Genomic DNA, 18,140 nt, shown 5'->3' on the forward strand with positions numbered 1-18,140 from the left:
GACTTGCTGCAGTTCAAGAACAAATGCATCTTCCATCCATTTGCCCCTCTGGAGACACGAGGGATCAGGCAGACCGTGCAGGAAGCCCAAATGAAACGGAAACCTCAGCTTCACGGGGAGCATCGCAACCCAGCAAAGCCACCCACAAAGGAACCAAACCCATCACATCCCCACTCAGAACAGAAATCCAGAGCTGGGTCCAAACCCACACCAGGAGGGGCTCAGTCTGAACAGCCCAGCTCACTGCTCTACTTCACACACGCCCTCCCAGGTCGGGAAGGGGAGGCAGCATACGGGACAGGGGACAGCAGCTCAGGGCTGATGGCACAGCCACCACAGGTGGGCAGCCTCTCCAGCACCTAAAGAATTTGCTGCCGTACTCACCTGGACTCTTCTCCTGTAGCCTCCACCCCGAAGTGCTCACACACTGCTGGCCAGAACTGCTCCCTCCAGGTGATGAAGTCTTCTTCCAGGCTAACCAGGGCAACAGAAAGATTCAATAACCTGGCCCCAGCTGGGAACAAAGGGGCATTCCCTGAGGAGCCACCTGAGATCCCTACAGACTCCTCCCTTCACGGTGGGAAAAGGCATCTGCCTTTGGACCCAGGCGGTCTGGGTACCTCCACATCCCCACAGATCATGAGAGCATCTTCAGAGCACTAAGTGGGTGGGAGGGAACTGTTGCCATACCAGCCACTCCTTCCTTCACCAGGTCTGCCAAGGAAGGCTTTGTTATTCAGGCTCTGTCTTTAACCAACCCACCTGCCCCTTGCCCACTCCTGGCTTCAGGTCACCTTCCTAAAAGGCAGATTCCACCATGGCAATGCTTATTTTTCTGGGCTCAGAGCCTCCCACATACAGCACATCCCTCTCATCAGATCTTGCAGCCCTTTAGAAGCAAAGCCACAGGCCGATGTAATTTCCCACGTGCTAAACCTGCTACCCACAGGGTGCTCAGGTGAGCAGAGGTCCAAAAAACCCCCATAAAAAAACAAACAAACATCATCCAAGTTGGAAAATTGCTGCCTTCCACCATAAAACCAACAGTTCACAAGGAGACAGCATTTGCCTCCTCCACAAGGATGGGTGGGTTTATCCATACAGGTTAGGTTAACAACGGAGCTCCAGCAGCAGGAGTAAAGGCAGAGGAGGCTGCAAAACTTCCTCAAGTAATAACTATGGTCATTTAAAACTAACGTGGGATTTCCCAGACACAAGATCCCCTAGGATAGTCTTAGGTGTACAGGGATCCGATTGTGGGTGAGAGAGCAGACGGACACACACACTTGAAGACATGTCAGATCCCACAGCCAGCCTGTGGGGTTTATTTCTGTCCTAGTAGTAGAGCCAACTCCATGCCCAGTTCCTTTGCACAATGCTTTAGCCTGCTCTGACCAGCCCTTCAAGCCAAGCCACTTACTTGCCATCGTCATCTCCCAGCCCGAGTTCAAAGATGCGCTGGGCTCCAAGTTCCTCCAGCCTCTTGTCCACATACTTCCCCATGGCATTGAAGTGCTCATAAGTCTTGTTCCCCAGCCCGAAGACCTGGAAGGGAACGCCAATGAGCATGGAGAAGCAGAGGCTGGACTTTTCCCATCCAGTTGGCACTCTCTGGCCAGTATCACCCAGCAAAGGATGCTGAAGACAGACAGCAAGACCTACCCCAGCTCCTCACCAGCTCTTTGTGGACCTTGAGTAAGTATCTACCACTGGAGAATGCCTGGTCAGCAGGCACCACCAACTCCCCCAAGCCATCCCGGGCACATCACGAGGATGCACCACAAGAGCTGCCTGCACCATCCCCTCCAGGGACCAGTGAAAGCCTGGGCTGCCTGCAGACCAGTTGCTGTCCCTTGCATCCCACAAACCGCTCAGCAAATGTTTGCTCACTGCTTGTATACAGAGCAGCTTAACTTCTCCAGCAGTGGATTTTCTCCTCATTTGCAATTATTATGCTGCCTAAGGAATTTGGCCAGCGTTTAGGTGAGGTGGCTGTATCTCAGCCAATTATTCAGCTCAGCACAGGAAAAGAGCTATACGCTCCTCCAAGTGATTTAATTTGCGGGAGTAGATCTGGCCCAGGGCTGCTCAATTAGCTTCTGAACAGCAGCAGCCGCCTGTAACTCATTTACAGACCTCACATTCAATGCCTGCTGGGCTGTTTGTGGCAAGACATTACCAGCAAACCCTTGTGATTTAGAGAGTGGAGAGAGTACTCAGACATTCGCATTTAAAGCCCCCAGATGTGCATTTGCAAGTGTCCATGAAGCCCGGGGAGGAAGACAATAGGGACCACATCTGACACAGGCGCACAAGGCATAGGCATCACGTTGTGCCTTTACCCAAGCCCTGTGCAGGAACGCTGGAGGGCTTTTGACTTTCCTGCTCAAATGCAACAGACTGGAATTGAGGCACTTACTGCAAATCGGAGACCTGACAGGTCAGCATCAGCTTCCTGCAGCCAGTCATAGAAGTCTTGGGCGTTGTCTGTGGGGTCACCCTCGCCGTAAGTGGCCATGCAGAACACAGCTAAGGACTTGTCGATCTCAGAGAGGCGACTCAGGTCCGACTGCAACCAAAGGAAAGAATAAACAGTCAAGGATCCCACAACGTAGTTATCGAGCAAGCCTATTTCTACAATGCTGCTACCTCTGGTGTGCAGAACAGAGCACACGCAATGTCAAACAGCTGATTACAAAAGGGGTTGGGAAAGGCTAAACCCACCCGAAATGGCAGGGGAAATATAGCTAACCACCCTCACTGGACTGCAATTCAATGTTTCTACCCCACCTGAAAAGTGGTAAGATTTTCTGTACAAGGCTTTGAGGGACCAGGATCATTGTTCACTCTGGAGAACACAATGCCAGTGCCTCTGTCCAAGACCACAGCAGTATGGGACCAATGCTGACTTCAGAAGGAATATGGAGCAAGCTTCATGCTGCCTGTGGATGACTCGCAACTCCCAAGACTCCAGACTACCCTCCTCTTTCAGTCATGTTGCAGTGTTTGCTCCATATCTGTAGAATGGCAAGGACCAAGCCTATCTCTGCATCTCTCAAGCTGATCTTTTCTCCACTAACTGACACTACTAAAAGGGCAACTGTTCCTTCTCCAGCATCTTTCTTTCTGTTTTTTTTTTAGGGGATGTTAAAAGGATGTTATCTATCCTGTTCATGGATAAATTACCAAGTCATACTCCTCTGGATCCGCTGCCATGCCCCTGAGGCCATAGCGATGAGCATCTTTGGCGAGACGATTGGCAAACTCCTCTGCTGTACCTGTCTGGGAACCGTAGAAAACCACTATGTTTCGCCCCTGGGGAGAAAGAGAAATCCCTGTTAAACGGTGATTACTTCTTTGGTAAACGCACACACAAAGCACATCTTGTCAGAGACAAAGGAAACACCTCGGATCAGGAGCCCTGGCCTGCAACCTAAAGGCAACTAGGAGTCTGCACTTGTACGGGGCTCCACGCTGGGTTTGTGGCAGAAAACTCGAGGCTAAGCTGTTAATAAGAACATGACTCTTGTCAGTCTCAAGAGGGGTGACTCAGGTCAGACAAAAACCCAAAGCAAGGAATAAAGCCTCAAGATTTATTCTCAACCTTAAGGCTGCATTGTGACTCCTGGGAACAGGGAACTCCCTGGATGAGAAAGCGAACTTGCCTAAGCTTTGGGAAAGTGCCTAAGCACTGCAGCTCCTGCTCTGCCACCAGCCAGCTACTTTGAAGTAAACCAGAAAATATAGCCAGCCCTTGCTTCTTCCTCTGCTTCCTCTTGAGTTCAGTCCAGCAGAGTTAAAAGCTGCTAGTTCTGCGTACGACAATTCCCACTTCAGAGCGAGTCAGTTCGGGAATCAACCACGCAGATAAACAACTGCCAGCCAATGACTTTAAAGCCTCTGCCATTTCCCCCCCCGACTTTGATCTCGTATTATTTTTTTCTTTTTGCACAAATTTTCACTTCAATTTTTTCTCTTAAGAACAACTCTGAGGCATAGACTGAAAGAGCTATTCCTGCCTGCCCACGCAGCCTTCCTCTTGATGCTCTTCGCAGCAGACGTGTCTGTATCCAAACCAGTCCCCCCTGCTGACAGCTAGACAGTCACCAGAGGAAACTGGGAAGGACGGGAGCTCCCCCACCTTCCCAGCACCCCGCACAGCCAAAGCGAGGAGCTTACCGTCTTCTTCATCTTCTCAATGAAGCTGCTGTCTCTCACTGGAGCTGCTCTGAAAGACAGGAGGAACCTCCTTTCAGATGAGCACGTTCGTTCTTTAAGGTCAGGAATAAGCAAGTGGGGGGGGAAAAGTGGCTCCCAGATCTCAGGGAGGCTGCCCAAAGCGGTGAGAGTGCCCATCGACCACCCTTATTGACCCTGTGCCAGGGATGCCGGTCGCTCAGCTGCAGGGCTTCTCTGCACACCACCACAGAGCAGAGGGAAAAAGATCTACCTCCCTCGGTAAATCCTCCCCCAGGCAAAGCCCAGGCACTCAGCCCCAGGTGTCAGGAAACCGTTATCAACTGCTCTGAGAGGTTTCACAGCTGAGCACGTTACAAGGATCTCACAGAGCTACGATCCAAGAGCAGGTCTCAGGATAAATGGCAGGGGCCAAGCGGGGTGGGAGAGAAGGGAACTAAGAGCTCCCTGCTTCCCCCACCACAGCGGACAGGCAGAGGATCAGATTCCCCAGGGCAGATTCCCCAAGCCTGAAATCAGATGGGGCTAAAAACCAGCTCTTTGGACCTCAAAACAGCGTGCTAGACACAAGTCCCAGAGCTAGAGAGCCCTGCAGAGCAGACAGACGCAGCTGATCAGACCCACAGAGCCTCCAGCGAGACAACCACTGCCTGCCGAGCTCCCACCGGGCTCCTTCCCACACCAGGGTTTCCATCTCCAGCACAAAAAGCGCTTGCATTATTGCACGGAGGATTTCTCTAGCTCAGAAGAGCGACAAACCACAGCAGCGTCAGAACATCAAGGCGGAGATGCACGCTATAGCTATATAGGATAACAGCCAGAAGAGCTCTGCTATCCTAAGCACACCTAAGGCTTTTGGTGTCACTGCGTGAAAGCCACCCAGCCCTGGGGACCCTGGGAGCCTCACAAGCAGAGGCGGCTCTAGCTACAGTCAGATTAGGTGCTGGGGCTTCCGAAGGCAGGAGGACAAGTGCCAGGAGCTCACTCGCTGTCTTCCCCACTGGGGCTTTGGTAGCAGGGAGGAGGGACGTGGGACCCGTTCCCATTTCTCTTTCACAATGGAAGAATGCAAGGCTGGGTCTCCTGTGGGAAGACAGAAGCCTCCAGGCAAAAAAAAAAAAAAAAAAAAAAATGGTTTTGGCTCCAGCCCATGTGAGAATGTGCAGAGCTCACTAACAGTTTCCTAAACTCTGCAGCCCAGAGGGAGGGATCTCTGTGGATGTGCTGGAGCATTTGCAGAGCACACACGGAGAGCAGGGTGGGGGACATGCCGTAAAGCATGTTTTCAAGCACCCCTTTCTACCCAAAAGTATCAAGATGCTCCGTAACGGTGCCTGACAGCTCCAAGCACCAACAGTTTCATACAGCACGCAGGGAAGATGAGCAAACCCTACCCAAGGCAGCTGTGCTCCCAGGAGAGACTTGCTTCACACCCCTGACCTTGCTCTCTCAGCAGCTAACAGTCTCCCCATGTTGTCATTTGTCCCCTGTTGGGACCAGGGATATCGCAAGCATCTTAAGCGAGCTGCCCCAGGCTCGCCCACGCTACTGCCAGGATAGGGGCTCAGGAGAGCTGCCCCCCCAGCCTGCTCACAAGGCTCAGCTCTCACTTCGCTTTTGGCTCCCTGGTGAACCTCTTTGGTTTACTGCCCTCTGTAAATGAGATCCAATTAAAATAACTGTTGGGTCAAGCGCTAAACAAAACGCTTCTTTTAAAAGGAGGAAGAAAAAAAATTTAGATCCTTTCAGCAAGCTCCCTTTGGAAGAGAAAAGGGTGCAGCACATGGAGCTCATCCATTTTCAAAGGAGGCAACCCTGCACTGAAGTGTTGTGGCAGAGAACAGTCTGTGGCTCAGACACAGAAGAAATAATGAGTCTGGCTTTTGAAAAAAGGCTACACAACTCCCCGAAATTGCTTCATCAGGGTGGCTTGAGAATCCAAGCCGCAAAAATGCACAGATGTCAAAGACAGAAACGACACTCATTTTCACTGCTCCACCAAAAAAACTCAGAAAAGAAAGCGCGTTTTCAGCAACGACGGCTCTTACACCTTCAATAGCTCAGGGTAGTGACTAAGAGAGTTAGAAGAAGCGATGGCTGGAGGAAAGGGGATTAGCTCCCTTGTTGGAGTAAGTCTTTAGCTCATACAGATTGCCCACCCTTGGTAAGAGCCCGCAGCCCAAGCGACTCCCAGGGCTCTCTGTCACTTTGACTTCAGGAGAAAGGAGAGGGAAGGGATTTCCCAACAGCTCAGCAACGATGTCAAAGTCCCCATCTCAGCTGAACACCTCTCCTTCAGAGAGCTCCCATGCCCGTGGCTTTCCTTCCAAAAGTACAGGTACATCCAGGACTGAGAACGCAGCCTGGAGGCTGCAGAGAAACCGAGCGCCACCGGCAGGATCTCCTCTGGAGCAGCCTGCCTCCAAGGAGAGCATCTCCCCTTCCTTCTCCTCCTGCCCCAGAAGGGAGAGGCGCCCCATTTCACCCAGCTTTGGGGCAGCAGGAGAGCCCCTCTGAGTCAGAGCAACCCCACCTGCCCACCGGGCAGATTAACTCACCTCGCCGCAGCCGCCTCTTCTGCGGGGGCCGAGTACACGCAGCCCATGGCCGGGGCAGGGAAGAGGCAGACAAAGAATTGCAGGGCAGCCGTGTCTGTCGGCGAGGGGAGGTGTGGGGGGGATGGATCTAACTTAGCTCTGGAGCAACACACACACTGCCCTTTCCATTCTGCTCCTCCTGGGCATTAAAGCCAAGCGTCAGCCTTTTGTTAAAGAGAAGGGAGCCAGCACAAAAGGTCCCAGCGCAGGTCATAGCAGGAATGGTCCTGTTCGCTCGGATCCTGGTGGTGGGGCTTTGGAAGTTACCAAGTGGATCCGCACAGTCCTGAGAAACTGCAACATCTGGCAGCAGTGGCAGAAAGGAATTAGGAGTGGAGAATGAAACCTCCCAGGATCCTCCGCAGCACACGTCCCTCTCCCATCCGTGATGGGACACAAAACCCTCCCCCAGCCTTGTTACCTTGGAAACTGTTTATATCACAGCTGCTTTTATATATATTCTTTTTTAAAAAACAAAAACAAAACAAAAAAACACAACAGTCAATGCTGTAGCTGAATGAAACGATTCCAGACACTGCGTGAGCAACACTACGGGTAACTATGGCAGTGCCATTACGCAGGCAGCTCAAAGGAGTTTGTTCTCTTCAGGATCCTATTAAATTAAATTAGAGATGGTCTCTCTGTCTCTAACACACACGCAGGCAGCAAAGAGCTAATCAGCCTAAGGAGCTGGAGCAATTCCTGCCACAGGAAGCCCTACAAGCACCAGGGAACGGATTTCTCTATAGCTGAAGAACAGAGATAAGCCAATTTCTGCCCCAGACAATGTTAAAGACGGGGGGGACAAGGGAGGGGGTGACACCCAGCATACCAATTGCCGTCTCGCCTGCATCTCCCCGGGGCAACAGTCTGCACAACTCTGGAGTGGGTACATGAGAAAGGAAAGAAATCTGTGATTGAGCAACAGGCAGAGGAGGTACAGGCGAAGAATAAAAATAAATTAGTGCCTTCCCCAGCAACGCCCCTGCGAGGAAGCGTGGTGGCCACGGCTGCATGGCGATCGAGAGCCATCCTCCCTAATGACATCTGCAGGGCAGGCTGCGGGAAGGCTGGTCCGGTGGTTTCAATTAAGTCTAAAAATGGTCAAAATGCAGGCGACCCTCAGTCGGCGGTATCCTGGCCTGCCCCACGCACGCATGTGTTACACAACACAGGTACAGGACATCTTGTACGTGGGCAACCTCTGCATGTGCTGGACTCTGCTCCTTCTCTGGGGGCTTCAGGCAGGAAACCAGCTCCACTTGGCTGTAAGGGTGAGGGATCAGCAAGCGCCTGAACCATGTCTGAACCCAGAGATGCAATCGTCAGGGCAAGATCATGACGTTTCCCGAGCCTTGCAGGCTGGTGGAGCCATGTAGGGTGAACGCAGCCCAGGTGCCATCCAGAACAAGGTACCTGGACCATGCATCTGTTCTTCCACAACCACGGGCAGCTGCAGCAGCAGCATTTCCTTTGCAGACCCTGCTGAGCCGATGTGGTTTGATCAAGACGTGCTGCTCAGCAGCGGCTCCCAAAAACCCCAGGAGGGTCACCAAGGTGCTGGACGCTGCATTCAGGTCAGCGACGCTGCTTGCACTCTGCCACGTTGCAAGCAAACCCATTAAAGCAGCAGCCATCGTGATGTCTGAATTGCTGTTCAGCATTTCCACCCTCCAGTCTTCCAAGGCTGAAGTTGGGGGCCAAAGTGACACAACAGAAATCATCACCCAACACCATCCGATAAAGCAGTTCAGGACAGTTTGGCAAGTCAAGGCAGAGCTGCAAAGAGCATACTGAAGAAAAAAAGCGATGCCTCTGAAGGTCAAGGCTCTCCACTTCAGCTGCAGACAGCCCTGCCGAGGGCTCTCTGCCTTTATGGGTCTGGGACAGCTTCCCTGCCTGCAGACAGGCTTGCCCATGGGCCACCTTGCTATATCCAGCTAGCCACAGGCAGTGGCTGACAGCACGATCCTGTATCTTACAGATTTGCTTGTTTATCACAAAGGAAACTCCACCCCAGACTCAAGGATGACAGGAGGGAAAGGAAATCCGAGGCTGAACAAGCTTGTTTTCCCCACCCATTTCCCTCCTGGTGCCAAGTATCCCAGAAAACAACAAAAGCTGCAGGAAGTTGCTTGTCTCTGTCCCGGAGGATGGATGTGCCACCAACCACAGCCTTGGCTTATGGGTCCACACTGCATCCACACCGCACCACACATCCACAACGCCAGGTGCAGACCTCAGCTCCTGGACATCCTTAGAATTCATTGCTGACTTTGAAAACTGAAAATCTCACTGGCTACAGAAGAAAAACATCTGATGTTGTTAAGTGTTGGTAACAGCTACATCTTGGGAAGGATGCAGGAAATCTTTTCCGGTATGGCACCTGAATTTTGTGGCAAGACCAGCTTGCCACAACGACCACAGCAGGGCTGCAACAGGGTCAGGCTAAACGTATGGGGAAAAATTCTCACTCTTCACCTGCCTGGCTGTCACTTTTCCAAAATGCAGTTGTGTCAGACAAGGTCTGGAGCAACCTTGTCCCTCTGCCCTGGTTATCAGTGACAGGAGGTGCTGCTCTACCACAGCTCTGGCAGGGAGCAGTTGCACAGTGCTCCTCGCCAGCAGTCTCCCACACAGGTGGAAAAGGCGGCACAGACCCCACAGGCAGAATGTCTGAGTCAGCTCAAAGCCAAAACCTCCAGCCACGCTCAGAGGGAAGCGCACATGCTGAGGTCCTGCAGCAGGACATGGTGGGAACATATACCCGGGGGGAGTCTGAAAGCTTCTCCGCAGCGCGGCTCCTCCGCAAGGTCACGACAGCCTCTGGAAGAGCTGCACGTGATGGGTGGAAACAGTCACAAGGACAGCGAGCACGGGAGCTCTCCCAGTCAGTCTGTGCCATGTTGGGATCTAATTTCAGATTGATAGTGCTATTTCTCCAGCTGGCTTAGCTCTCAGCGCAGCGCGGCCGTTCTCGTTACAATTTCCAGACGCAACTGCAGGCACTGATACGCACAGCATCCTGCAGGCACAAGGGGGAAAGTATCTGACTGATCCAATAAAAAAAAATCCCAAGGTAAAGCCAAGCAGGCACAGAAAGCTAGGCTGTACCAGCCACGTGTGCACCCGTCTGCACGAGGTACCGCAGCCAGGGACACTTCTTCCTTTTGAAACTCTCCCAGCCAGGAAACGTACTTTCCACCCTCCCGCAACACCAGTGCGTGCAGCCTGCCTGCGAGTTTGCTCTCAGCTGTGTGCTACTCCTCCCGTTACCCAGGGATTTCACAACAGACCTGGCATCCCAGGCCTGCCTTCAAGCAGAGGGCTCTGCCACCAGAGGAGAGGGTCATGATCTGACCAAAGCAGCAATGATGAGGCTGAACTTGCTCCTTTTCAATTATGACCTGAATTACACCACAAACACGGGATGACAAGCCCTGAAAACTGGAAGCAGCATTACCCACAAAGGTAGAAATAACAGACCTACAACGGCTTGCTGTGTTTGATTTAGCTTTCACACACAGGGTAACAGGAGCATCAATTCCCTGCTGATATGCAGGGATATGCTGATATGCTGATCTGCTGATATGCCTTGGCTTATCACCAAACATCCTCATCTGAGCAGCCTACAGACAGGTCCTGCCACAGCTTCTTTCCACAATGGGCTGTAACACTTGAAATGAAGGACTGAGACGTATCTCCTGCCAGAGCAGCACCCACTAAGTGCCACAGGGAGAGACCCACCTCACAGGACACCGTGCTGGTGAAACTCTATGCATTAAATCTGGAACCTACCGCAGGCAGCCAGACATTGCTTTCCCCATCCTCATGGCATGGCCTCAAGAACCATCCGCTCAGGACTGGGGGGCTCTACAGTGAATTTGCAGCCAGCATTAAAACCCAGAGGGCTGACCTTTGTTGTGTGGTTACCTTCTGCAAAGGAACGGAAAACACAGAGCTGGGCTAAGGCTGGCTTTCTCCCAAGGGCAAACTGCACCCACACAGGGATCAGATCCCAGGAGACTGAAGGGAAAGGTGCTGCACAACACCAGTTCCCACCAGTTCTCTGCTGCAGTGGGTTTCAGACCTCTGTTTAGTGTTCTTACCAATGCCCCAGAGGAAACAAAGAATGAGCTAAAAAGTCCAGCAGAAAACTGACGTTAAGTTTGGTATGTGACCGAGATAAGGAACTAAATGCACACAGATCTCCACCAACAGGTATCGCTCCTGGCCCTAAACCCTCTGCAGAAGACAGGGTGGAAGAAGGGCTTCTCCCTCTCCAAACCTAGTCTGCTGCTGCTGCGGTAACCTGGCATCAAAGCCAAGCAAGTCTCACAAGAGCTGCCCCGCAGCTCATGCCCAGGAACTACCTCCCAGCTCCCCAAAACTATTTCTTTTCTTCATAGCTAAAAGTAGGTAAGATTTGTGATAAGAAATCTGCTTAGAAGCAAGTCCACGTTTCCCCAGATTTATCTAAATATGACTCTTATCAGAAAACACATAGAATAGCCAAAGCAATCCTTAAGAGTTTTGAAGTACAGCCAGAGGCTTTTCTGCCTCGCTTGGGAAACTCGGAATTGCTGATTTGGGCCACACCGTGGGATAAGGCAGAACTGCAGCCTGGATCTTCCATGGGGATTTCTGCATTGTGAAGTGAACACACAGCTCACGAGAAACGTGAAGGGAGGGAAATGCACTTTGGGACCAAGTCCCCTCGCCTGCGGGCCTCCTACAATCCAACTGAGCCTCCTGCAAAACCTCCAAGGACCTACCATAAGCAAGACATAAAGCTACACTCACCCCGTGCTGCCTGAGAGTTGTTACTTACACTGATTGCATTTTGGGGAGGTCTGGGACTTCCTCTTTTTTCTTGCGGAAGAAGAACCAGTACGTAAAAAGCCCGGTGATGAGCGAGATGAGAAACACGTCCATCATGCTGAAGAGCGAGTCTTGCTGCGCAGGGCTGTTGGCAGGGGAGATGTTTTGTTCCATGCCAGCACCCCCCATGACGGTCAGAGGCACTGTAAGCAAAGAAAAATGAACACCAGCAGTCACACAGTGCCACAGAAGACCAAAGAGTGTTAAGAGCAGTCCAGACTATGCTTTTTCATTATGCATTTAGTCTTACAAGCACAAGGCAGCCCAAAAACTCTTTGGAAACAGAGGCTTTGCATCACAATAATGTGAGATCCTTTTGCATCCTGAGGTATCTCACTGGCCCACCAAGCTTTTCCATTCCCATTGCATCCACGCTGATCCATCGTCAGCGGTGAGTTCTGCTCTCCCTCTGCCAGCACTACTGGAGCAGCCCCACGTTCCAGCCAGGGAGCCCAACCTGGCTCCTACTAACAGCCCAGAGAAATTCACCAGGGACTCATGGCCAGCCTTTACTAAAGCCCTTACTCACCACAGAGCCATTAGTGGGGAAAGACCTCACTCTCTCAATCACCCCACACACCTGGGCCTTTCTCCCTCCTTTCCACAGGATGATACAATGCCCCAGACCTACTGCTGTGCTTATAAACCACAGGGCAGGACTGTGGCATGGTACTTCCACGAGCATCCCTCAGGTCGTTACAACACAAATGCTGAGTGCTCTGATTTACTGCCCACCTCCACGTGCAGATTGGATTTACTATTCACCCCTTTTCAGGCCTCTAGCTTCCCAGTCCCCTCCGCTATCCTCCCCGGTTTAACTTCCACCTTCTTGAATTACTCCTTTCCACTTGCCAAGGCAGAGTTTAAGTGACTTGTGACTTGCCCACGGCCATACCCACAGTCCACGGTAGCTCAAGGATGAGCACCCAGTCTTCAAGCACCCAAGTAGCCGTACGTCCCCTGTCCTTCCCCTGGGGAGCCACCCACCACTCCCTCCCTCCTGCTGCTCTGCCAAAGCTCCGAACTCCTCTGACCCTAGTCCACATCACAAGATTATCTTCCCAACACACAAGGACACGCTCCATCCAAGTAAACAGATAATTAACTGAAAACTTGATTTGTAAGGGCAAAGTGACTCTCTTCTTGTACTTGGGCATCCTGCCAAACCAAGAGGCCATGAACATTTGAACTTGCACACAGAAAAGTGACTCAGAGCCGTGAGGGTGCCACCTGAGAGAAAGGACATGTCCCATGGCTGAGCTGTGAGGGGAGAGTTAATCTGTTCAGCAAACCTGTGCCTGCCAGAGAAAAGCCCCCAGACAGCTTTCCAGGGGGCTGGAAGAGAAGCTGCAAACTCCATGCTGCGCCTGGGCTGAGAAATAAAACTGACTAAAGTTTAAGGTTATGCTAACACATTCAGGAGCTGGGAAGAAAAGGGGAGGTGATGGTCAGGGAGCACTAACAAGGGTGACCAGGTAAGGTCTTCAGCAAAGAACTCCTTGTCGTTACCCCTACAAAGAAAAAGCACAGCTTGGGAGAACATGAAGTACTCTGCCAGAGACCACCAGCTACAAAAGGCAGCCCTGCAGAGCGTAGGGAGAAGTCCACAGCCACCTGGCAGCAATCATGGGTGAGCTCCTGGGTACTTTTGCAACCCAGCAGGTTCTCAACCCCACAAAAAGTTTAATTCGGTGGAGAACTTGGCAAGTGACTGTACTGCAAAGCTTCCCACGAGGTTCCCCGAGATGACACTAAGTGAGGAGCTGGAAGAAAAACATGAGTGGTGTGACTGCAGGCAAGCAAACTGCCCATTCCTCTCCATCAGGCAGGTCACCCTGTCCTCACTCCTTGCAGACAGGCTTTCCATCACTAGATCTCAGAGCCAAGCAAGAGCTGGGTGTTATTTCTGTCTAACTGTAGACTAAACTGTTAGTTAAAGCTTCCACAACTGGAGCTTATTGGCCAACAAGGCAAAGCTGCTGGCAGGGGCTCTCTCCTCCTCCTTACTGGGTTCCAGTAAATCACCGAGGAGGTGGTCTGGCAGCTGAGCCCAAGGGCAGGCACTGGTGGGAGGAAAAATGCTGCTGGTTTATTGTCTTCATTCCTGATGAAACCCCAGAAGTTTTAATTGCAAGCTCTTCCCCTCACAGCCAATGCACCTCATCTGTAGGAAGATCCCAGTCAGAAACTGCCAGGCAACCCATTCCCCCACGCAGCTTCCCTCTCGTAGTCTTGCTCATCATTTGAATTGCTCGTTACGTGGCAGGCTGAGGGCTGCTGGGCAATGCTTCCCCTCACGCACAGCACAGCCCCAACTCTTCTGCAAAGAGATGGAGGCAGCAGTGCCCAAACACAGGCAATAGGCTGCCGGGATCAACACCTCCAACACTGCAAGGTGCTGGTTTGTTGTTTGTTTGGGTTTTTTTTTCAGTGCCAGCTTCCATTGCCCAAATTACATGAAGGTAGCCAGGGAATGGTCACGTCACTAAGTTTATCCTCAGCTTGTCTTTCACTCACTTTCCTTGACAAGCACTTTCCCATGGCACATAAGGCTATGACAAACCATGGGGAAGAAAAAAAACAAACACCAAAATCCAAGGCTCATAGAGACCATGCTAAGCTGATTTTGGGCAGGAGCTGCACCCTTTCCCACCCGAGCACCAAATCCAGCACTCGCAGCAGCTGAGCCCTAAGAAAGCCTCCTTGCACGGAGCCCAGCAGCATCCCTTGTAACAAAGCGCACAGGGAGAGGAGTTTCAAAGCCAGGCACGTCTCTGGTGAGCGGCCACCAGCCTGGGGTGGAATGCGTACAAGCTGCACGCACCTGGCCCCACAGCAATTCCCCTCCCAGCTCCAGATAGCTCAGGCAGGGATATCAGCCAGCTGCCCTTACACAAGGCGAGAGAATGAGTTCAGGAGCTCATCAGCAAGGCGAGGGCCAGCAGAAATCCATCGCTGTGCCCAAAGCAGCACAGCTTCTGGCCACACAGAGCGGAGGGGACAAGCAGCAGCCACGAAGGGTTTTGCTTTTTCAAGCCTCCCGAGGCGGTCTGCTCTCGCAGGTAGCAATGCCTTGGAGAGAGGCACCCTCAGGAAGGAAGCTCCCAGGAACGCAGCGTGGACAGACACGGGGGAGGAAGCCATACCATCTCCTGGCCTTCACCACACTGCAGCTCTCCAGCACTTCAAAGGGGAACCTACAGCTGCTGCCAGACCACCCGCTCACTCCCCACAGCCAGAGGGAAGAGTTATTTCTGGAGGCTTACGCGTCTGGTGCATGGACCAGAATCCTGGTTTGGTCTCCTCTCTTCATTCACAACTCTCCATAGCATAAAGGCTATATACTGACCTCTAATCCTGGAAGGAAACCGTCATTCTCTAGCGATGGAACCTAAGACTCAAGAACTGCTTTAATTTTGATGTTGGGCTCCATCTGGTCCTGGACATTTAGACTCAAGTCCTATATCCTAGCTACAGGGCTTTCTTTTTGCTTTCCCTTCACCATCCCCACCCTCAGGAAAAGGTTTGCTTAGGTGTAGCAAGAGAAAGGCAAAGATGTGGAATTAGACCTCACGCTTCTTTACATAAAGGGCTGTCATAACTCAGAAACTTTATTTAACTCCACCTAGCACAGGAAGATTATTCCTCAATCTCACTCTTTGGTCATAACTATTATTTCCCAGAAGTTTACAGCAATTCATTTTCAAATACATGTCCTGTCCTAACATCCAGTGAAAATAAACCTGACTCTTACTTGGAACTTAGTTATCCTGGAAATCCTGCGGTCTCTGGAAGGACACCAATAGAATCAGGCCAGACTTTTAAAGGGGAAAAGAAATTTGATGCAGAATTTCCCCTGACACCAGTTTCAAGGTTAGTTATTTTATCCCAAATGTTTATTATATCTTCAAATCAAGGTAAGACAGACTTCCATTTCCACACCCCCACACCCCCCTTTTTTTCTTTTTAATCATGGCTCCAGTTCCTAGATCCTTGCTTATGCACACTCTATCTGGTGTAAAGCATTCAGTATCAGCTGAGATGTGAGGCATCTACGTCACACAGAAAAGTCACAACAATTTGAAAGATTGCAATCAAGCAATGCTGTACTTTAGCACAGCTTTCCAGCCTCTGAATGCAGCTTCTAAACGGGTGAATTTGTTTGATACATGGCAGCTCACAATCAGTCCGTCACCGGGGATCCTCGCTGCACATCTCCATGCTACCCAACAGATGCACTTCCTTCTTAGAGTAAAAAAAAAAAAAAAAAGATAAAAATTGTATTCCTAATTTTCATGCCCATCTTTGAAGCAAAGAACTGGGAGCTAGTACCAGGCATCCTCAAATCCCCCATGATTTCCATATAGCCTAAAAGTGCTATCAGGTCGCAGGGTTACAAATACTAAAATATAAATAAAAATAGTATTAGAACAGACATGACAGCACAGGGAGTGCCCTAAAAGCCATGTAGTCAGCACGAGACCCAAAAGATCTATTCCTCCCCCTCTCTTGCACACAGCTGACCGCAAACAGAAGATGATGCAGCAGATGCCCCTGAAAGCAGGCTGGAACACAGCACCACGGTCATGAAACGTGGCTGGGAGGTCTCCCTTTCTGCAAATATAGGGATGTTTCTGCAAGTCACATTGTACTATCTTCTAGTATGACCAAAAAGCCTTGGCTCTGAAGCCAAGTTGGTGATTTGGGCAGGAATTTGGCTCTTTGTGAGCTTGAAGGAGGTGGATTTTTTTTGTGTAATGTCTGTGATGTGTTTCAAGTGTCTCAGGACAATTTGACTTCCCGGTCCCAGACCAGGACTGCAGCCTGCAACTCTTGCCCCAAAAACAAGTGATCAAGCTCTGTGCTTGACTCTCCTCTGGCCTGTGCCATCACAAGCATGCCGTGACCCACAGCATCAGCCCTGCTCACGTGAAAGGGAAAGGAGAAGGAAGGCTGCTGACCAAGCGCAGCTCGGGGCTGCTTGCTGCTCCCACCCCCAGTAACCGATCCCCGGGCTCCAGCCGGCCAGCTGATCACAGCCAGTAGCACCAAGAAGCCCCCGTGTTCAACTGAAGACAGCAGAGAGGGCTCCCCACAATCCCTGCACACCCGTGTGGTGATAGGCACGAGTCCTGCTGTGCCCTACGTGCGCTGCGTGCCCTGGCACGGGGCAGCACAGAGGCTGCACCCCCATCTCCCGTGCCCCAGAGATTACTGAAACAGTTTTCCAAATGGGAACTGAGCAGCATCAGCACCCTTTGGACACCTGCAGATAAACTCGGGAGCTGCCAGCAGCAGCTCTATTTTGCAGTACGTGCAAAATAAATCTGTGACGACCAGAGTCAAAGGAGGAACCGAGTGACATAAATGCACAGAGTGCCATTAGTCACCCTCTGCCCAGCACCCACACCAGTGCCAGGCACCATTCAAAGGGAGCTCAGCAGGGCGCAGGCAGCCAAGCCTTCCCCAGCCCGCAGCAAGGTCCAGGCTGTCTCAGCGGAATGCTAGCAGGGACGTCAGGTAGTTGAAGTCAAACCGTGCCCGCAGCAAGAGCTCGCCTTGTGCCTCGGCCGTACCCTCCCACTGCCAGCACAAGCCCTGCAGTGCCCAGCCCCTCTCCACTAACAACACTCACCAAAGGACGGCTTTCCAGTTTCTTGTCAACAGGAATCCACACAAGTCACCACCGCATCTAAAAGCGACGCACACTCAAAAAGCCACCGGTTCTTTCAGACTGGATCACTCCAGTTCAGACTCCCAGTAAAAGCCCCACTGGGGAAGGGGACAGGACTGGTAGAGCTGACTTGGCAGAGCACTCTTCTTGCTCTCGGCAGCCACATGATGATGACCCTCATGCCACTGACTCAGCACATGCATTGCATCAGTGAACAAAGCGGAACCACAGCTGTCACGATTTCTAGTGCTGGAAGCCCTGCGTGGCAGGGGACGTCAGCGTTACCACGAGGTGTGCCAGAGCCGGAGTCCCTAGGTGCAGGTGGGTGCGCATGACTAGACCACCCTCCCCACCACATGCCTTGCCTGCCCTAGGCATCCTCCTTTCCTGTGCTGACCATTCTTGCACAGGACCACGGCACAACACAGATCAGGGCCATGACTGGCTTCCAGAAGAAGCCTTCAAAAAGCCCGATTTTAAAGCTGAGATCAATTATTTCCACTGGCATCGTGGCACAGCCCCAGAAGACAGCTTCAGGATAGAGGGGAGACACACAACAGAGATGAGCAGCCAGAGCAAATGGAAGCTCCTTCTCTTTGTACAGCACCAAGCTGCAGCCTGAGCTTTAGAAACAACAGCAAAATGGGAAGACTGAATAGAAGCTAACTTAACTGAAACACCCAGGAGGAACAAAAAAAACAAAAAAACCCATAAAAAACCACTCAGCAACCTTCTCACAGGACCCTATTCCCATGGCATCTGCAAAGCTGGTCGAGAGCTCACACAGACGG

General features: G+C 51.6%; 1 protein-coding gene across 4 annotated transcripts in view; it reads right to left on the minus strand.

The window, feature by feature from the left end:
- Window positions 1-18,140, minus strand: part of LOC121097432 (NADPH--cytochrome P450 reductase) — a 31,173-nt gene that overhangs the window by 6,422 nt on the left and 6,611 nt on the right. For 3 of the 4 annotated variants that reach the window (XM_040614467.1, XM_040614446.1, XM_040614453.1), the window contains 6 exons: window positions 11,626-11,818; window positions 4,180-4,228; window positions 3,187-3,315; window positions 2,420-2,569; window positions 1,421-1,545; window positions 385-474 (listed from right to left, as the gene is read on the minus strand). In XM_040614467.1, the coding sequence (XP_040470401.1) occupies window positions 385-474; window positions 1,421-1,545; window positions 2,420-2,569; window positions 3,187-3,315; window positions 4,180-4,228; window positions 11,626-11,804 (722 nt within the window). In that variant the 5' untranslated portion in view covers window positions 11,805-11,818. Of the gene's footprint in view, window positions 1-384; window positions 475-1,420; window positions 1,546-2,419; window positions 2,570-3,186; window positions 3,316-4,179; window positions 4,229-11,625; window positions 11,819-17,310; window positions 17,455-18,140 lie in introns of those variants that run through there. The other variant, XM_040614460.1, reaches the window with a different exon arrangement.

Source organism: Falco naumanni, chromosome 1 (genome assembly GCF_017639655.2).
Source record: "Falco naumanni isolate bFalNau1 chromosome 1, bFalNau1.pat, whole genome shotgun sequence".
NCBI lineage: Eukaryota > Metazoa > Chordata > Aves > Falconiformes > Falconidae > Falco > Falco naumanni.